This window comes from Staurois parvus, unplaced genomic scaffold (genome assembly GCF_062004578.1).
Source record: "Staurois parvus isolate SC_StPar_1 unplaced genomic scaffold, SC_StPar_1.0 ptg003715l, whole genome shotgun sequence".
NCBI classification, from domain to species: domain Eukaryota; kingdom Metazoa; phylum Chordata; class Amphibia; order Anura; family Ranidae; genus Staurois; species Staurois parvus.
The window spans coordinates 18,838-38,983 of record NW_028321511.1 but is presented as its reverse complement, the minus strand read 5'-3'; the positions used below and the strand labels follow the sequence as shown (position 1 = coordinate 38,983).

At 50.3% G+C, this 20,146-nt stretch overlaps 1 protein-coding gene across 1 annotated transcript in view; it reads left to right on the top strand.

Moving 5' to 3' along the window:
* Nucleotides 1-19,511, top strand: part of LOC149427494 (uncharacterized) — a 30,084-nt gene extending 10,573 nt beyond the window's left edge. Inside the window, exons 5-10 of the mRNA XM_089667969.1 lie at nt 8,203-8,300; nt 13,433-13,653; nt 15,401-15,718; nt 15,826-15,906; nt 16,524-16,622; nt 19,007-19,511. Of these exons, the coding sequence (XP_089524095.1) occupies nt 8,203-8,300; nt 13,433-13,653; nt 15,401-15,718; nt 15,826-15,906; nt 16,524-16,622; nt 19,007-19,101 (912 nt within the window). The 3' untranslated portion in view covers nt 19,102-19,511. The remainder of the gene's footprint in view (nt 1-8,202; nt 8,301-13,432; nt 13,654-15,400; nt 15,719-15,825; nt 15,907-16,523; nt 16,623-19,006) is intronic.
* The last annotated feature ends 635 nt before the right edge of the window (nt 19,512-20,146 follow it).

Here is a 20,146-nt window from a genome sequence, read left to right as displayed (position 1 = left end):
AGGGTGACAGCCCATGTGGTTGCCGAGGGGCATTCCGGATGGAATAGGGGGCAATGGGGAGACACTCAGGCCAAGGTTTTTGGGTATCGGAAGACGTTCAACCTTACCGCTACTCTCGGGGTGATATGGGGTGTGTCGCCGCTGACTCCAGTTCCACCAAAGAAATGCAGTCGTGTCCTTTGGAAGAGAGATTAGTAGTGGACAAAGAAGACATGTTAGCAGAAGAGGTGTTAGTATTGTTAGTCGTGTTGCAAAATTCAGCACTGTCATTGTTGTCCTCCCCCCCTTCTCATCTTCCGACACAGGAAGAAGAGAAGCTGGGTTAAGAATAGTGCATCGTTTGATAGTGAGGTTAGTAGGGGTTAGGAGGGTTTTCCCCTGAGAGGGGTACCTTGCCTTGGATGTCCTGTTTTCGCAGGACCGTTCTGGCTGCACCGGTGTCGATGAGGCAAGGGAGGGGATATTTTAATTCCTCGAGAAAAAGATGGATCTGGGCCGACACCGATTTGCCAACTTCCTATGAGGATTCATAGGAGTTACTTACCATGGTGGTCATAGGGGCGGGGGACTCATCAGGAATGAACTGCCACCGACCTTTAGGTAATTGGGGACAGCTCCTCCTCATGTGCCCCGTTTGGTGGCACTGGAAGCACCTGGGTGGGGGCCTATCCTTCCTGTGACCCAGATCCCTTGGTTTTTCGTGTGGGGTCTGGGACATAAGAACTTTGGCCTTGTCTTGTTTTCTTCTATCCATTTCCCTCTCTATTGCCGCAAGAGTGGAAAGGATAGCAGGGATAGACATCTCATTATATTCGGGTCGGGCCAGAACCAGCCTTTCCCGAATTTTAATATTGATGCCTTCCAAAAATTTGGCCCGCAACAGAATGTGCGTCGCGGTCACCTTTACCCCTTCAGTTGGAGCATCAGGTCCAACTTCCAGATCCGCATCCAGTGCCGTCTGCTTGAGACGGCGCCAGAAGCAGGCGCTTTCCTCATTAGGACCCTGGGTGAGCTTCATCATGTCCGTAGTAGAGGTAGCACCATACATTTCTGGAAGCTTTGCCTTTAGCTGTGTACAGAACTCTTTGCCCCCTGAAGTCATCTCCTCATGCGTGGTTATAGAGCACCCTGCAATCACTGTACTGGCCACTTCCATGCCCACCTTTGCCCGTAGGATCTGTGCACAATCTGACCCGCTCATACCATAGCTGAACTGGTTTTGTCCAAACATTCGAGCAAATCCTCTCGGATTGACTCGATAGTCCGGGAGCTCAGCCAGAATAGTGCGGATCTCTGCCGGGGTGAAGGGGACATGCCAAACTACCCGTTCCCCTAAAGTCCGTTCCCCCCGTGCATTGGGAGGACCTTCAAATTGCTGCACCCTGACTGGATAGGCCTCGGTCCGGGAAGAGTGCAAGGGCTGACCCAGCATCATCGGTGGGCTTAGATTAACCACCTCGCTTACTGCACCTTCAGGTTTGAGGTCCCTCAGATCAGGGTATAGCTGGGGGGCAGGGGTCTGATCAGTGGTTCGTAGCGCTTTGATGCAATCCGCCCTGTTTTTTAACTGGGTGTCTATTCCCCTTGATTCACAGATAGTCTGCAAATCGGTTGTTGAGTAGGCTTCATAGTTGGAAACAGAAGGAGCTGGGGTGAAGCAGGGAGAAGGGAGAGGTAGAGGCAGAGGCTGAGGCCTAGAGACAGAAGACACAGAAGGTATGTCAAGAGTGACGTCACTAACAGAAGAGACAGGTGCAGTTATACTTATCTCAGCCACTGTTGGTTGTTGGGGGACCCCAGTAGACCCTGATCCTGCCTGCCTTAGTAGAGTCAGCCCTGAAAGAGCTTCCTCCACCTCTGACACTGGATCCTCCTGTTTTATTCCCTCTGGAGGCCAGGTATACATCACCTGGTTCTTCCGGACAGACACCAGTTTATGTATGCCTTGCTTCCCTAATCGGATTGACCTGTGAAGCCATAGCTGTGCGATCTCTAGTTCTGACGCCTGCATCCGTGGTTCAAATTCAGAGATGAATTTTTCCCACCTCCATGCGTCAAATGTACCTTCCCGGGGAATTTCCCATCTGGTACCCTTCGACCATTTATTCCACCTTTTGAGGGGTTCTGTAGACTTCCCCCCCAAACTCACCTTCATCAGTTGTGCAGCTGTCCTTACCCTGAAGAGGGCTGGTTCCCCCTCTCTCTTCATGGACTGACTACTGCCCATCGTGACTAGTCACTGGTATATATCCCGCGTCCGGGTACCTGTTTACCCCCTGGAGCACTCGGTGGGATCCTACCGAGAGGCCTGATTCCACCACTTTCCCAGCACAGCGTAATTTATGTGATACTTATCGATCACCCGAAGCGCATCAAGTGGCGGTCAGACTGAGAGCACACCTCCCACTCCCACAGCGCAATTTGTGTGATCCTGACCACCCGAAGTGTTTGTGGTGACCAGGATTTCCCTGGACCGCCCACTCACACAGCGTAATTTATGTGGTTCTCATCACCCACTGTGTTTGGCAGGCCACACCGCACAATGATGAAAGTGGCTTTTCTCTCCCTGCACACAGTAGCTAACACAAGTCAAAACAAAAAGAGGGGTTCTTGGATGTTACTTAGGGGTCACTGGTTGGGCAGAAACCTGCTAACTGACCTTTAGGAAATTTGTGTAAAAAGAAAAAAAACTTTCCTAATACACACAGAAAAACCCTTTTTCAACCTGAAAAACTGTTAAAAAGGACAAAGTGGATCCTTATGAAAAACACGGGACGTTTCACAGTAAAACAATTACACCGAGGTAAACCGAAAAACTGCGCCAAAAGTAACCTTGTTGCTGACTCAAAAATCACTCCTATCAGCACCGCTAAACGATCCACGTTATACACGCAATCTTTACTGCAACCACCTAGAACCGTTTACACAAAAAGTCTGCTGGACGTGAAACACGCGACACAGCAGCTTAAAACAAACCCGCTTTACAATAAGGAACTACTTTTAACAGGAAAAACACAAGAAAAACATAATCACTATACAAGAAATCTATGTGCAAAAACCCAGACTTCACCGCGCTCATTAAATGTGGAACACGTGAAGGGAAAACTCGCTTAATACACTTTAAATTGGCTGGCAATACGCAAATTTAAAGCTAAAAGCAAACAAATGAAACTGTAAAAAATTTGGATTAAAAACACAATATGGGTCAAATGCATATAGGAAACTTCATGCACATTGCATAGAGATTACTGCACATATGGTAGCCAACAAAATGGCCACCAAACAAAAGGAGTCCATGTGGTTTAGTCAAGAAAATGACCCCCCACAGAGGAGCACATGGCAGATACTAGAATGACCCCCCACAGGGAAGCACATGGTAACGCTAGAATGGCCCCCCACAGGGAAGCACACGGCAGCCTCTAGCCTCAAAATTGCCTCTTACATAAAACAGACGTTTGGACAGAACATACACTGGACAATTACACAACAATATGAAGCACACATACAACACAATTTGGGCACAATCACAGAACAGATATAAAACACCAACATATCACACTAACATGCACATGTAACAAAAAGGACCCCCTGCTGCATGCTTGCTGGGAGCAGTAGTACCACAAAACATTGTACAGACCACATACACACAGAGATCTTACAACAGTTAACAATTAACCTAAGCCTTTCAGCACTGTAATAATTACCTCACGTGGAGGGGGGTAAAGCAATCACCACAGTACCTACAGCCCACAAATACTTACCTAACACTATGCAACAACTTTTACCCACTAAAACATATACCCGTTTAATTTTTGGTTGGAAGATTTTTAAACTTGACCAAATCCAGCCAACCAAAACCCACCCCCCCTGCTGCTCTCAGCAGAGACAAACCCTCGTCTTTTCACCCACAAATCAAGAGTTTAGGACAAAAAACGAGGTCCTTGTTAAGCGGTATTTCTTGTTAGCTAACAGAGAGCGAAATCAGCCACACGAACACGCAAAAAGCGATCCTCTTAATGGCAGAGAGACCTGAAATGTGCCGGCATACTTTTTGCTAGTTCATGATGGCCATTCCCCCCTCGTTCTAGGTTAGCTACGCAAGAATACGCGTTAGTATCCACCAGGCTCGCCAAACTGTCTTGGAAATTCGCTTTAACGAATTTCTCCTTACCGTGAGTACTCGCAGTTGGATGCGCAGAAATCCCCCATAAAGCTGTGCGAATCTCGCTTACCACGACTGCAGCCAAACTACACGATTCCTGCCCATCCAAATACTTTGGTTCTGTTGAATTTGTGGGTGATGGAGCTCCGTTACCCTGGAATGATCACACGACACTCTAAGGCTGGTTGCAACTCACATAAGGGCTGATTTTAGGCTCAGCTCTCTGTTTTATTAAGAATACACACATGCCCCCCACATGAATAAAGTCAATCCCTCCCACCGAACAATACAATGGGGATTGCTTATACAGAGGATGTACATTCCAATTGGAGCATAGCCTTTGCTATTATCTATCACTGGTCCTCCCCCATGAACCTTCTGAGGTCAGCAGACTTCCTCCCCTTCCCCCCTATGAGCCATCTGAGGTCATATTTCCTGTCCTACTATCTTCTATTGGTATGTACATTCTCTGTACAAGCACTCTCTAAAAATATCAGTCTGTACCTGGATGGGCCCGATACGATCTTTATTAAAACACATCCATCCCAGATACAGTTTCAAGTTGGTAATGGGTTGTAAGATATGCATAAGCCTACACGTGGAGTTCACACCGCTTGCGCATTGCGTTATGAAGCCCACGTGGTACCATGCTGCTGATATGTGGATACAGGCCCACGGTCTACTGACAGCGGCATTCGCATGGAATGCCGTGGTGGTATACACGCCGGTCTATAAGCGCAGATCTGCCATCTCATCCATTACCAAGCCGAGTACTGTAATACATACATTGTACATGCGCATGGCCCAATTGCAGCCTTCAGAGCTTTAATTAAGCCACACGAGAGACATATGAATAACACGAATACATGACACATTTAAAGTTCGACCAACAATACAAAATTTCCATGACAAGGGGGGTACACTGTGTTCTCATATACAGGGACCACAGAGGGGGGTACACTGTGTTCTCATATACGGGGACCGCAGAGGGGGGTACACTGTGTTCTCATATACGGGGACCGCAGAGGGGGGTACACTGTGTTCTCATATACAGGGACCACAGAGGGGGGTACACTGTGTTCTCATATACAGGGACCGCAGAGGGGGGTACACTGTGTTCTCATATACGGGGACCGCAGAGGGGGGTACACTGTGTTCTCATATACGGGGACCGCAGAGGGGGGTACACTGTGTTCTCATATACGGGGACCGCAGAGGGGGGTACACTGTGTTCTCATATACGGGGACCGCAGAGGGGGGTACACTGTGTTCTCATATACAGGGACCACAGAGGGGGGTACACTGTGTTCTCATATACGGGGACCGCAGAGGGGGGTACACTGTGTTCTCATATACAGGGACCACAGAGGGGGGTACACTGTGTTCTCATATACAGGGACCGCAGAGGGGGGTACACTGTTCTCATATACAGGGACCACAGAGGGGGGTACACTGTGTTCTCATATACAGGGACCGCAGAGGGGGGTACACTGTGTTCTCATATACGGGGACCGCAGAGGGGGGTACACTGTGTTCTCATATACGGGGACCGCAGAGGGGGGTACACTGTGTTCTCATATACAGGGACCACAGAGGGGGGTACACTGTGTTCTCATATACGGGGACCGCAGAGGGGGGTACACTGTGTTCTCATATACAGGGACCACAGAGGGGGGTACACTGTGTTCTCATATACAGGGACCGCAGAGGGGGGTACACTGTTCTCATATACAGGGACCACAGAGGGGGGTACACTGTGTTCTCATATACAGGGACCACAGAGGGGGGTACACTGTGTTCTCATATACGGGGACCGCAGAGGGGGGTACACTGTGTTCTCATATACGGGGACCGCAGAGGGGGGTACTCTGTGTTCTCATATACGGGGACCGCAGAGGGGGGTACTCTGTGTTCTCATATACGGGGACCGCAGAGGGGGGTACACTGTGTTCTCATATACGGGGACCGCAGAGGGGGGTACTCTGTGTTCTCATATACGGGGACCGCAGAGGGGGGTACACTGTGTTCTCATATACGGGGACCGCAGAGGGGGGTACACTGTGTTCTCATATACGGGGACCGCAGAGGGGGGTACGCTGTGTTCTCATATACAGGGACCGCAGAGGGGGGTACACTGTGTTCTCATATACAGGGACCGCAGAGGGGGGTACACTGTGTTCTCATATACGGGGACCGCAGAGGGGGGTACACTGTGTTCTCATATACGGGGACCGCAGAGGGGGGTACTCTGTGTTCTCATATACAGGGACCGCAGAGGGGGGTACTCTGTGTTCTCATATACAGGGACCGCAGAGGGGGGTACAGCCCTGGACAGAAGTCTGGAGAATGAGACAAATATGAACGGTCACAAAGTCTGCTGCTTCCGTGTTTTCTGCCTGTGTGTCAGATGTTCCTCTGGTATACATGAAGGTATATATGAAGTAGAATGATGAACATTCCATACGTGTCCGAGGCTTTCACTGACAATGACATGAAGATTGTGCAGAGTCCATATTTGCAGTGTTGACCCGTCTTGTCCCCGACCTCAGCCATTCCTCCTGGCATGCTGGCCATCGACTTCTGGGCCACATCCTGACTGATGGCCGCCCATTCTTCCATCATCAAGGCTTGGAGTTGGTCAGAATTTGTTGGGGTTTTTGTTCTCCCACCTCTTGAGGATTGACCACAAGTTCTCAATGGGATGAAGATCTGGGGAGTTTCCTGGCCATGGACACAAAATCTCCATGTTTTGTTCCCTAAGACACTTAGTTATGACTTTTCCCTTCTGCAAAGGGGCTCAATCATGGTGGAGAAGGCGATGTTCCTCACCAAACGGTCCTTGGATGGTTGGGAGAAGTTGCTCTCGGATGACCATTCATTCATGGCGGTGTTCTCGGGGAGAATCGTGAGTGCGCTCACTGCCTTGGGTGAGAAGTGACCCCACATATGAATGGTCTCAGGAGGCTTCACTGTTGGCATGACACAGGACTGATGGTGACACAGGACTGATGGTGACACAGGACTGATGGTGTCGCTCACCTTTTCCTCTCTGTTTTTTTCTGGATGTCCCAAACAATTGGAAAGGGGATTCATCACAGAAAATTACCCAACCCCCCACCACCCCCCCATCCACATCAGTCCAATCCCTGGACCTTTTGCAGAATATCAGTCTGTCCCGGATGTTTTCCCTGCACAGAAGTGGCTTCTTTGCTGCCCTTCTTGATACCAGACCATCCTCCAAACGTCTTCTTCTCCCGGTGTGTGCTGATGCATCACACCTGCCTGCTGCCATTCCTGAGCAAGCTCTGCACTGGTGGTGCCCCGATCCCGCAGCTGGATCCACTTTAGGAGACGGTCCTGGCACTTGCTGGACTTCTTGATGATCCAACAAATGGTGGATTTAGGTGCAATCTTAGTAGCAGCAATAACCTGGTCTGGGAATCTCTTTTTGTGCAAAGCAATGATGACTCTGTGTGTTTCCTTGGAGGTAGCCATGGTTAACAGAGGAAGAACAATGATTTCAAGCACCACCCTCCTTATAAAGCTCTCAGTCTGTTCTTCTATCTCAATCAGCATGACAGAGCGATCTCCAGCCTTGTCCTCATCAACACTGACACCCGTGTTACCGAGATAATCACCGACATGGTGTCAGCTGGTCCTTTTGTGGCTGAAATGCAGCGCAAATGTTTTTTCCAGGAATGAGTTGATTTTCACAGCAAAGAGCGACTTTCCGTATACTGCAGAATGTATGAAGAGGGATCAGATGAACTGCAAATTGGCAGTGAGGCAGCAGACTTTGTGTGAGTATTTGTGTCCTTCTACCCCATATACAGTATATACAGCCTGCCCTCTGACGTGTACACCACCATGAAGGAGATGAGTGGAGCTGTGTACACAGTGGAGGTTCAGCAGCTCATCACCATTATGTTTGGCCCCCAGATACCATCCGAGGAGCCCCTGGGAGCCGGGGACACACCATGTTGTCTGTCATGGATGGACTCCAGCAGCAGATTAATATACAGGTCTCTATATCTTTACAGAGCGCTGAGTCTGCGGATCTGCGGGACGTGTGGATAAAACTCCTGTGGAAGTCCATGCAGCTGCCAGGACCCGGCCGGTACAAGTCCTCCTGTACCTGGTACCCCATTCTTTGTCAGTTATAGATTACCATCAGTCTGTATAGCTCTGACATAGTCCTGTGTGCGGTACAGAGAACACTGGGCACAGGTGACACAGATAACACACAGGATGTACATGGGACACAGGTAGGACACAGGTGATACACAGGTGATACACAGGACACAGGTGATACACAGGTGATACACAGGACACAGGTGATACACAGGACACAGGTGATACACAGGTGGCACACAGGACACAGGTGATACACAGGACACAGGTGATACACAGGTGGCACACAGGACACAGGTGGCACACAGGTGATACACAGGTGGCACACAGGACACAGGTTGCACACAGGACACAGGTGATACACAGGTGATACACAGGACACAGGTGATACACAGGTGGCACACAGGACACAGGTGGCACACAGGTGATACACAGGTGGCACACAGGACACAGGTTGCACACAGGACACAGGTGATACACAGGTGGCACACAGGACACAGGTGATACACAGGTGGCACACAGGACACAGGTGATACACAGGTGGCACACAGGACACAGGTGATACACAGGTGGTACTCAGGTGGCACACAGGACACAGGTGATACACAGGTGGCACACATGACATAGGTGGGACACAGGTGATACACAGGTGGGACACAGGTGATACACAGGTGGCACACAGGACACAGGTGGCACACAGGACACAGGTGGCACACAGGTGGCACACAGGACACAGGTGGCACACAGGACACAGGTGATACACAGGACACAGGTGGCACACAGGACACAGGTGGCACACAGGACACAGGTGGCACACAGGACACAGGTGATACACAGGACACATGTGATACACAGGTGGCACACAGGACACAGGTGATACACAGGTGGTACACAGGACACAGGTGGCACACAGGACACAGGTGATACACAGAACACAGGTGATACACAGGTGGCACACAGGTGATACACAGGTGGCACACAGGTGACACACAGGTGGCACACAGGACACAGGTGGCACACAGGACACAGGTGGCACACAGGTGATACACAGGTGGCACACAGGACACAGGAGACACACAGGTGGCACACAGGACACAGGTGGCACACAGGTGGCACACAGGACACAGGTGGCACACAGGACACAGGTGATACACAGGTGGCACACAGGACACAGGTGGTACACAAGACACAGGTGACACACAGAACACAGGTGGCACACAGGTGGCACACAGGACACAGGTGACACACAGGTGGCACACAGGACACAGGTGGCACACAGGACACAGGTGATACACAGGTGACACACAGAACACAGGTGATACACAGGTGGCACACAGGACACAGGTGACACACAGGTGGCACACAGGACACAGGTGGCACACAGGTGGCACACAGAACACAGGTGATACACAGGTGGCACACAGGACACAGGTGACACACAGGTGGCACACAGGACACAGGTGATACACAGGTGGCACACAGAACACAGGTGATACACAGGTGGCACACAGGACACAGGTTGCACACAGGACACAGGTGATACACAGGTGGCACACAGGACACAGGTGATACACAGGTGGCACACAGGACACAGGTGATACACAGGTGGCACACAGGACACAGGTGATACACAGGTGGTACTCAGGTGGCACACAGGACACAGGTGATACACAGGTGGCACACATGACATAGGTGGGACACAGGTGATACACAGGTGGGACACAGGTGATACACAGGTGGCACACAGGACACAGGTGGCACACAGGACACAGGTGGCACACAGGTGGCACACAGGACACAGGTGGCACACAGGACACAGGTGATACACAGGACACAGGTGGCACACAGGACACAGGTGGCACACAGGACACAGGTGGCACACAGGACACAGGTGATACACAGGACACATGTGATACACAGGTGGCACACAGGACACAGGTGATACACAGGTGGTACACAGGACACAGGTGGCACACAGGACACAGGTGATACACAGAACACAGGTGATACACAGGTGGCACACAGGTGATACACAGGTGGCACACAGGTGACACACAGGTGGCACACAGGACACAGGTGGCACACAGGACACAGGTGGCACACAGGTGATACACAGGTGGCACACAGGACACAGGAGACACACAGGTGGCACACAGGACACAGGTGGCACACAGGTGGCACACAGGACACAGGTGGCACACAGGACACAGGTGATACACAGGTGGCACACAGGACACAGGTGGTACACAAGACACAGGTGACACACAGAACACAGGTGGCACACAGGTGGCACACAGGACACAGGTGACACACAGGTGGCACACAGGACACAGGTGGCACACAGGACACAGGTGATACACAGGTGACACACAGAACACAGGTGATACACAGGTGGCACACAGGACACAGGTGACACACAGGTGGCACACAGGACACAGGTGGCACACAGGTGGCACACAGAACACAGGTGATACACAGGTGGCACACAGGACACAGGTGACACACAGGTGGCACACAGGACACAGGTGATACACAGGTGGCACACAGAACACAGGTGATACACAGGTGGCACACAGGACACAGGTGATACACAGGACACAGGTGGCACACAGGACACAGGTGATACACAGGTGGCACACAGGACACACATGACACCTGTCTCTTTATATACAGTTGTGAGCAGATGATGTCTAGCTGATAAAATCTGCCAAATCCCAGAAATCATTTCTGCACAATTGCATCCATGACCTCTTCATCTGTCAAACCATGAAGCTGAACATCGGGATCTTCCCCGAATACACGGATCATTGGGCTCCTGTACATTTCCCTGCTTCCTGCTGGTTTGCACTGTGGACGGGTAAAAGTCATTCTAAAGGTTGTCATATAGAAGAGGGGATAAGGAACGTCACACTCACCTGCTCTGGGTAATGGTTTTGCACACAGCAACCTCAATCTTCTTTTTTTTTTTTGGTGGGGGGGTCTCCGCCCACCAGTGTTCCTGGCTCCTCCCGTCTTGCCATGGGGTCAGGCTTACTTCTGAGCCGGTGGTGTGACTGGACATTGTCCATTTACACACATAGCACAGCTCGTCCCCGCCTCCCACTCTCTCCTTATTGGTTCACTGGCCACCAGCCACTGAGACTATTGCTGGCACTGATACCGGTGCTGAAGGTTATCATTGCTGCCACTGACACCACCACCAGCTATGAGGATTGTTTTACTCCACCAATCTCTTGTGTGCCCCAGGCACTTTATTGTACCATAGCAATGCATAGGGAAAAGGTTGGTGAGACAACCCCCTTTTTATTGACCACACCCATGTTTTGGCCACACCCACAAGTACATGGTGGACAACATGTTATGAAAATTGGGATTCAGGTGTGGGGGCACAAGATCACTTTAGTGTGCATCATCCGGGCACAGGATCACTTTAGTGTGCATCATCCGGGATCAGAATCACTTTAGTGTGCATCATCCGGGCACAGGATCACTTTAGTGTGCATCATCCGGGATCAGAATCACTTTAGTGTGCATCATCCGGGATCAGAATCACTTTAGTGTGCATCATCCGGGATCAGAATCACTTTAGTGTGCATCATCCGAGATCAGAATCACTTTAGTGTGCATCATCCGGGATCAGAATCACTTTAGTGTGCATCATCCGGGCACAGGATCACTTTAGTGTGCATCATCCGGGCACAGGATCACTTTAGTGTGCATCATCCGGGCACAGGATCACTTTAGTGTGCATCATCCGGGCACAGGATCACTTTAGTGTGCATCATCCGGGATCAGAATCACTTGAATGTGCATCATCCGTGATTAGAATCACTTTAGTGTGCATCATCCGAGATCAGAATCACTTTAGTGTGCATCATCCGGGATCAGAATCACTTTAGTGTGCATCATCCGGGCACAGGATTACTTTAGTGTGCATCACCCGGGATCAGAATCACTTTAGTGTGCATCACCTGGGATCAGGATCACTTTAGTGTGCATCACCCGGGCACAGGATCACTTTAGTGTGCATCATCCGGGCACAGGATAACTTTAGTGTGCATCATCCGGGATCAGGATCACTTTAGTGTGCATCATCCGGGCACAGGATCACTTTAGTGTGCATCACCCGGGATCAGGATCACTTTAGTGTGCATCATCCGGGCACAGGATCACTTTAGTGTGCATCATCCGGGATCAGAATCACTTTTAGTGTGCATCATCCGGGCACAGGATCACTTTAGTGTGCATCACCCGGGCACAGGATCACTTTAGTGTGCATCATCCGGGCACAGGATCACTTTAGTGTGCATCACCCGGGCACAGGATAACTTTAGTGTGTATCACCCGGGCACAGGATAACTTTAGTGTGCATCATCCAGGCACAGGATCACTTTAGTGTGCATCACCCGGGCACAGGATCACTTTAGTGTGCATCATCCGGGCACAGGATCACTTTAGTGTGCATCATCCGGGCACAGGATCACTTTAGTGTGCATCATCCGGGCACAGGATCACTTTAGTGTGCATCATCCGGGCACAGGATCACTTTAGTGTGCATCATCCGGGCACAGGATCACTTTAGTGTGCATCACCCGGGATCAGAATCACTTTAGTGTGCATCACCTGGGCACAGGATCACTTTAGTGTGCATCATCCGGGCACAGGATCACTTTAGTGTGCATCACCCGGGCACAGGATCACTTTAGTGTGCATCACCCGGGCACAGGATCACTTTAGTGTGCATCACCCGGGATCAGAATCACTTTAGTGTGCATCACCCGGGCACAGGATCACTTTAGTGTGCATCATCCGGGCACAGGATCACTTTAGTGTGCATCACCCTGGATCAGGATCACTTTAGTGTGCATCATCCGGGCACAGGATCACTTTAGTGTGCATCATCCGGGCACAGGATCACTCTAGTGTGCATCTCCCGGGATCAGGATCACATTAACTAGGTAAATGATGTTTGCATATTGATCCTGACCCCTCCATAGCCCATGTCTGAGAACAAGAAGTGCCATATTTATGTAAAGTGGAGGACAATTTAGATCACAGACACAAAATTTATAATGATATCAATTCTGATTCTGACAGTCTGTGCTGGACCCAGCATTGACCAGGGAGGCCTCATTGTAGGTATGACATCCCTGAGCTGATCCAGAAGGTCAGCTGCTCCTCCGCAGATGGGCAGCCAGTGGTGGCCATTGAAGACAACAGTCTGAAGGAGGAAGGTCAGCCAGAGGTGGTCATTGAAGACAACAGTCTGAAGGAGGAAGGTCAGCCAGAGGTGGTCATTGAAGACAACAGTCTGAAGGAGGACTTCTCTGAACAGCCTCCAGGAGCAGTACAGCCGGCTGGTAAGCAGACCCCCCTCATGACACCTAGCACTGCTGTCTACACACTCGCCGATCACGACTGCCGCCATCTTCTTGGTTTGTGAGCTCTATCCCAAGGTACTGTAACATTTACATTTTGCACGTTGCCTGCTTTCTGTTTCATGGACAGATTTGTAGATTCTGGCCACCACTCACTACTCCAATACTATTAGACCTTTCTGTAGCTCTGATGCAGTTGGCCATCTACTTCTCTTCCAAGAAAACTCCATTCTCTTGTCCTCCTAGACTCTCCTCTGCCCTGTTCTCTTCCCACCTATCTCTGAGCTCCATCAGTGTTGTTACCCACAAGTAGACCTCTTCCTCTCTTCCTCTGTCCATGGGGGCCACCAAGGCTCTTTCCTTGGACACCTTTTATTCTCCCTCTACACCTCCTCCTGGGCCAGTAGATAACCTCCCATCTCTATGCTGATGACACCCAGATCTGTCTCTCCTCACCTCACCTCCTCATATTCTTTACACTTCAGACATTCACTAACTAATATATTAGTATGGATGTCACACCCCCCCAACCATGCCAGGCCACATGCCCCCAACATTGGGGGGAGGGGTGTGGAGATAAGGGCCTCTTACCACAACCCTGGGGGGTGGTTGTCAGGGTTTGCAGCAGGGGCTTCTTGGAATCTAGAATCCCCCTTTAACAGAAGGGCCCCCAGATCCCAGCCCCCCTCCACCAAAAAAAAAAGTATGAAAATAAATAACAACAGTAGTCTGTTTTTGACAAGTCCTTTATTAAAGAAAAAACAAAAACAATGTTCTCCGAAGTTCCAGTGTCAATCACAATGAACAACAGCTGATGACTTGGAAAAAAAAAATAAAGGCCTACACGCGACTGACGGCCATATTGGGGGCGGGGGGAGGGGAATAACGCTCGTTTGTCCTGCCCCCTTACCTAGCCTGGGCTGCATGCTTGGCTAAGAGTCTGGTATGGATCTTGGGGGACCGCATGCCACTTTTCTTTTTCTTTTTTATTTTTCCATGGTGTTACCCTTCCAGAACTAGAGGGTCTGTTTTTTGTTTTGTGGGGTTTTTTTTTGTTTGTTTTTTTAAGCCAGCATTGCTTGTTTACATTCTGCTGTCAGCAGGGAATTCCCTGACACCAGATGAGTTGTGGTTGTTAAGGACGCGGCGGCCACCCCCTCCATAACAACCAGCTATTCTTCACAGTGAATTCGGATCAGATTCAGAATATTGAATCCTTCTGATACAAATGAGTATATAAAACACATGCCAAAAATGAATCTGTTCATCATAGCGAATATGGCAAAATGAAATTCTTCAATTATCAAATGAAACAAAAGTGAAATGTAAATGTGGGAAGCCCCACATTGGTCGTTCCTTGGGAAGCCTTGCATTGGTCGTTCCTTGGGAAGCCTCACATTGGTCCTTCCTTGGGAAGCCCCACATTGGTCGTTCCTTGGGAAGCCCCACATTGGTCGTTCCTTGGGAAGCCCCACATTGGTCCTTCCTTGGGAAGCCCCACATTGGTCCTTCCTTGGGAAGCCCCACATTGGTCCTTCCTTGGGAAGCCTCACATTGGTCCTTCCTTGGGAAGCCTCGCATTGGTCCTTCCTTGGGAAGCCTTGCATTGGTCCTTCCTTGGGAAGCCCCGCATTGGTCCTTCCTTGGGAAGCCTCACATTGGTCCTTCCTTGGGAAGCCCCACATTGGTCCTTCCTTGGGAAGCCCCACATTGGTCCTTCCTTGGGAAGCCTCACATTGGTCCTTCCTTGGGAAGCCTCACATTGGTCCTTCCTTGGGAAGCCCCACATTGGTCCTTCCTTGGGAAGCCTCACATTGGTCCTTCCTTGGGAAGCCTCACATTGGTCCTTCCTTGGGAAGCCTCACATTGGTCCCTCCTTGGGAAGCCCCACATTGGTCCTTCCTTGGGAAGCCCCACATTGGTCCTGTGCAGTGTGTGATCTGTAGACAGACCTGCTCTCCTCTCTCTGCAGGGAGTGATGATGATGGTGGTCCTGATGCTGCAAATGTCCTTCCACAATTCTGCTCTGCGCAGCCGCCCCACACTGGTAAGAGGAAGGTTATGGATGTGTTTTACCAGACATCTGTATGTGTGTGGGCTGGGGGAGGGGCACGGTAAAGACCCCTCTGGATCATCTGTTTCTGTGTGTTTCAGGTGAGGGCAGCAGTCACAGTTCTGATTCTGACATCTATGACGTTCCACGCCCGCAGGCCAACAACTCACCTGTTCACACCGGTAATACAGAAGATTCCCCTCCTGTACCTGGTGCACAGATCTCCTCCGGGGCTGTGTACACAGATATCCAGACCAGGGCTGGGCCGAGGGGGAGGCAGAAGAGGCAGCTGCCTTGGGCACACCTAGTCTTGGTAGAGGGAGGCACTCCGACCCTTTTGTCTTGGACCTCGTCCCGTCACTTATCCAGGGACAAAAACCCACAATTCATTAGAAACATAGAAAAGTGACAGCAGAAAAGACCCAGTGCTCCAAGTCTGCCCAGTTTATTTTTTTTTTTTGGGGTGGTGGGGGGATTTTTTTTTTTTTGGGGGGGGGGGATTTTTTTGTTTTGTGTTTTTTTTCTGATAACGTTTGTGTCTGAGTATATTTACTGATTATAATTGCAGCTATTTATTGTTGAGTGGCTGACAATGAAGGTGTATATAGTGCAGCCAGTCTGTGTCTGGTGAGATATCCTGCCTCTACTATCTCCACATATGAAGGAAGCCCTCATTGCGTGTCTGCTTCCCCTTCAGCCCTGCTCTGGGGTATCAGAATTGGGGAAATGAGGAGAATACACGGAATGTATATTGGGAACGATGGAGGATATCAGTCACCTTACTTATGTCCTTCTGCAGAGCACATGGCGGGGGAGGAGGAGCAGCAAAGCACCGCCCTGTGTCACCTCCGATTGTACGACCCCCCAACGTTGGACACTGCGGACACAGAAGTCTCAGGTCAGTTTGTTACAGAACATAGAGAACCTTTTATGTGCAGATTGTCTCAGCCTGGTGACATCACTGAACCGGACGGCAGGGAGGTCGGCTGGGACAGCACTACATGGGAGCTTTCATTGTCACTGCACACATCAAACTGGTTTCATGCTTCTGTCAAGTTCAGAGACTTCTAAATTGTACGTGACAGGTTCTCTTCACTGTGTACTATAGACAGTGCACCTCCCTCTTGTGTCACATGATCACTCAGAGCCATTGCTGGTACTGTTATGTCATGTGATCCCTCTCAGCCAGTGTAGTGGAAGCTGTCACTTTACAATGTCACGTGATCTCTCTCAGCCAGTGTAGGGGAAGCTGTCACTTTACAATGTCACGTGATCCCTCTCAGCCAGTGTAGGGGAAGCTGTCACTGTACAATGTCACGTGATCCCTCTCAGCCAGTGTAGTGGAAGCTGTCACTTTACAATGTCACGTGATCCCTCTCAGCCAGTGTAGGGGAAGCTGTCACTGTACAATGTCACGTGATCCCTCTCAGCCAGCGTAGGGGAAGCTGTCACTGTACAATGTCACGTGATCCCTCTCAGCCAGCGTAGGGGAAGCTGTCACTTTACAATGTCACGTGATCCCTCTCAGCCAGTGTAGTGGAAGCTGTCACTTTACAATGTCACGTGATCCCTCTCAGCCAGTGTAGGGGAAGCTGTCACTGTACAATGTCACGTGATCCCTCTCAGCCAGCGTAGGGGAAGCTGTCACTGTACAATGTCACGTGATCCCTCTCAGCCAGCGTAGGGGAAGCTGTCACTTTACAATGTCACGTGATCCCTCTCAGCCAGTGTAGTGGAAGCTGTCACTTTACAATGTCACGTGATCCCTCTCAGCCAGTGTAGGGGAAGCTGTCACTTTACAATGTCACGTTGTTTTAGTCATGGACTTAATCATCCAGTGCTTATCTGTTCCTGTCCAAAATTTATGACGCTGGCCAGCTTGTGGAATGTGCGCACATAAAGAAACTCACACTGACACCTTTGGTCTGTGAAAACTTCTCTCTAATTTATTGAAATGAAACCGTGAGCTTATATATAAAAAATGATGGGAACATCACGTGATAACAGCATCAGCATTATATTAGTCTTTGATTGGTCACTTTACAGGAAAACAATCTCCGTCATGGTATAGGTGTGATCTTCTTCAGTCTTATCTTAAAAAGAGAAAAACATTCTTTTGTCTTCCAAATCACACGATGGGAGGGGGTCTGTTCCTGTGAGCAAATATTTCTTAAGCAAGGATTTCTTAAAGTACCACAAAGCCCAGCAGGCAGAAAATATTCACACAACATATGTATTAAAGTATAAAAGTAAATATTTATATAACTTATAGAAATAGCGTATATATATATTCAATAGGAAACGAAATAGGCATTTTACCAAATCCATCACAACGTGATCCCTCTCAGCCAGTGTAGTGGAAGCTGTCACTTTACAATGTCACGTGATCCCTCTCAGCCAGTGTAGTGGAAGCTGTCACTGTACAACGTCACGTGATCCCTCTCAGCCAGTGTAGGGGAAGCTGTCACTTTACAATGTCACGTGATCCCTCTCAGCCAGTGTAGTGGAAGCTGTCACTGTACAACGTCACGTGATCCCTCTCAGCCAGTGTAGGGGAAGCTGTCACTTTACAATGTCACGTGATCCCTCTCAGCCAGTGTAGGGGAAGCTGTCACTGTACAATGTCACGTGATCCCTCTCAGCCAGTGTAGTGGAAGCTGTCACTGTACAATGTCACGTGATCCCTCTCAGCCAGTGTAGTGGAAGCTGTCACTGTACAATGTCACGTGATCCCTCTCAGCCAGTGTAGTGGAAGCTGTCACTTTACAATGTCACGTGATCCCTCTCAGCCAGTGTAGTGGAAGCTGTCACTTTACAATGTCACGTGATCCCTCTCAGCCAGTGTAGTGGAAGCTGTCACTGTACAATGTCACGTGATCCCTCTCAGCCAGTGTAGGGGAAGCTGTCACTTTACAATGTCACGTGATCCCTCTCAGCCAGTGTAGGGGAAGCTGTCACTTTACAATGTCACGTGATCCCTCTCAGCCAGTGTAGGGGAAGCTGTCACTTTACAATGTCACGTGATCTCTCTCAGCCAGTAGTGGGTGTTGTAGTTATGATGTCACAGAAATGTGGTGGTGGAGGGTGTGATGGGATGCGGTGTGGTGGTGGAGGGTGTGATGGGATGCGGTGTGGTGGTGGAGGGTGTGATGGGATGCGGTGTGGTGGTGGAGGGTGTGATGGGATGCGGTGTGGTGGTGGAGGGCGTGATGGGATGCGGTGTGGTGGTGGAGGGTGTGATGGGATGCTGTGTGGTGGTGACCGGTGCTCTTGAACTTTCAGAACTGGTGTTGAAGGCATTTATGGAAGTTCCAGACATTTCCTCTCCTGTCTGTGTTCCGGAGAGTTCTGCGGAGGAGAGCTCCCCTGACAAGTAGTCCTGATCATGGGTCAGTACTGAACACGCCCACTGGGACTGAGATTGGATTCTGGAGTCACACAACCCGATGACAGATAAATGGACAGGAATGAGGGTGACAGTGACCCCACAACGGTGCCGGACCACCTCCGAGTCTTCCCATCACTCAGATGAAGTTCTGTCCCTGCCTGCCACTGACGGACAATCCGGTGTGTCAATGGAGAACAGAAGACCATGGTTCTAAAGAAGGTCCAGAGAGGTCCTAGAACCTTCTCCGCTGCACCCCAAACCCTGCAAGACCCGTCCTCTCCCCTGTGACTGCACCTTCCCCTCAATAGAATCGGTCCAAGCTCAGCTGTCCTCATCTCTCCATCTCCTCATCAACCAGAGGGGGTCATAAAACAGGAGGGAGGGGGTCATAAAACAGGAGGGAGGGGGTCACAAAACAGGAGGGAGGGGGTCACAAAACAGGAGGGAGGGGGTCACAACACAGGAGGGAGGGGGTCACAAAACAGGAGGGCTGACAAGGCAGTGTAAAGGAGAAGAGTGTACAGTACATTATAGAGGAAAAGGGACGAGGTTACAGAATGGAGGAGAGGAGGACGAGGTTACGGAATGGAGGAGAGGAGGACGAGGTTATGGAATGGAGGAGAGGAGGACGAGGTTACGGAATGGAGGAGAGGAGGACGAGGTTACGGAATGGAGGAGAGGAGGACGAGGTTACAGAATGGAGGAGAGGAGGACGAGGTTACAGAAGGAAGGAGAGGAGGACGAGGTTACGGAATGGAGGAGAGGAGGACGAGGTTACGGAATGGAGGAGAGGAGGACGAGGTTACGGAATGGAGGAGAGGAGGACGAGGTTACGGAATGGAGGAGAGGAGGACGAGGTTACGGAATGGAGGAGAGGAGGACGAGGTTACGGAATGGAGGAGAGGAGGACGAGGTTACGGAATGGAGGAGAGGAGGACGAGGTTACGGAAGGGAGGAGAGGAGGACGAGGTTACGGAATGGAGGAGAGGAGGACGAGGTTACGGAATGGAGGAGAGGAGGACGAGGTTACGGAA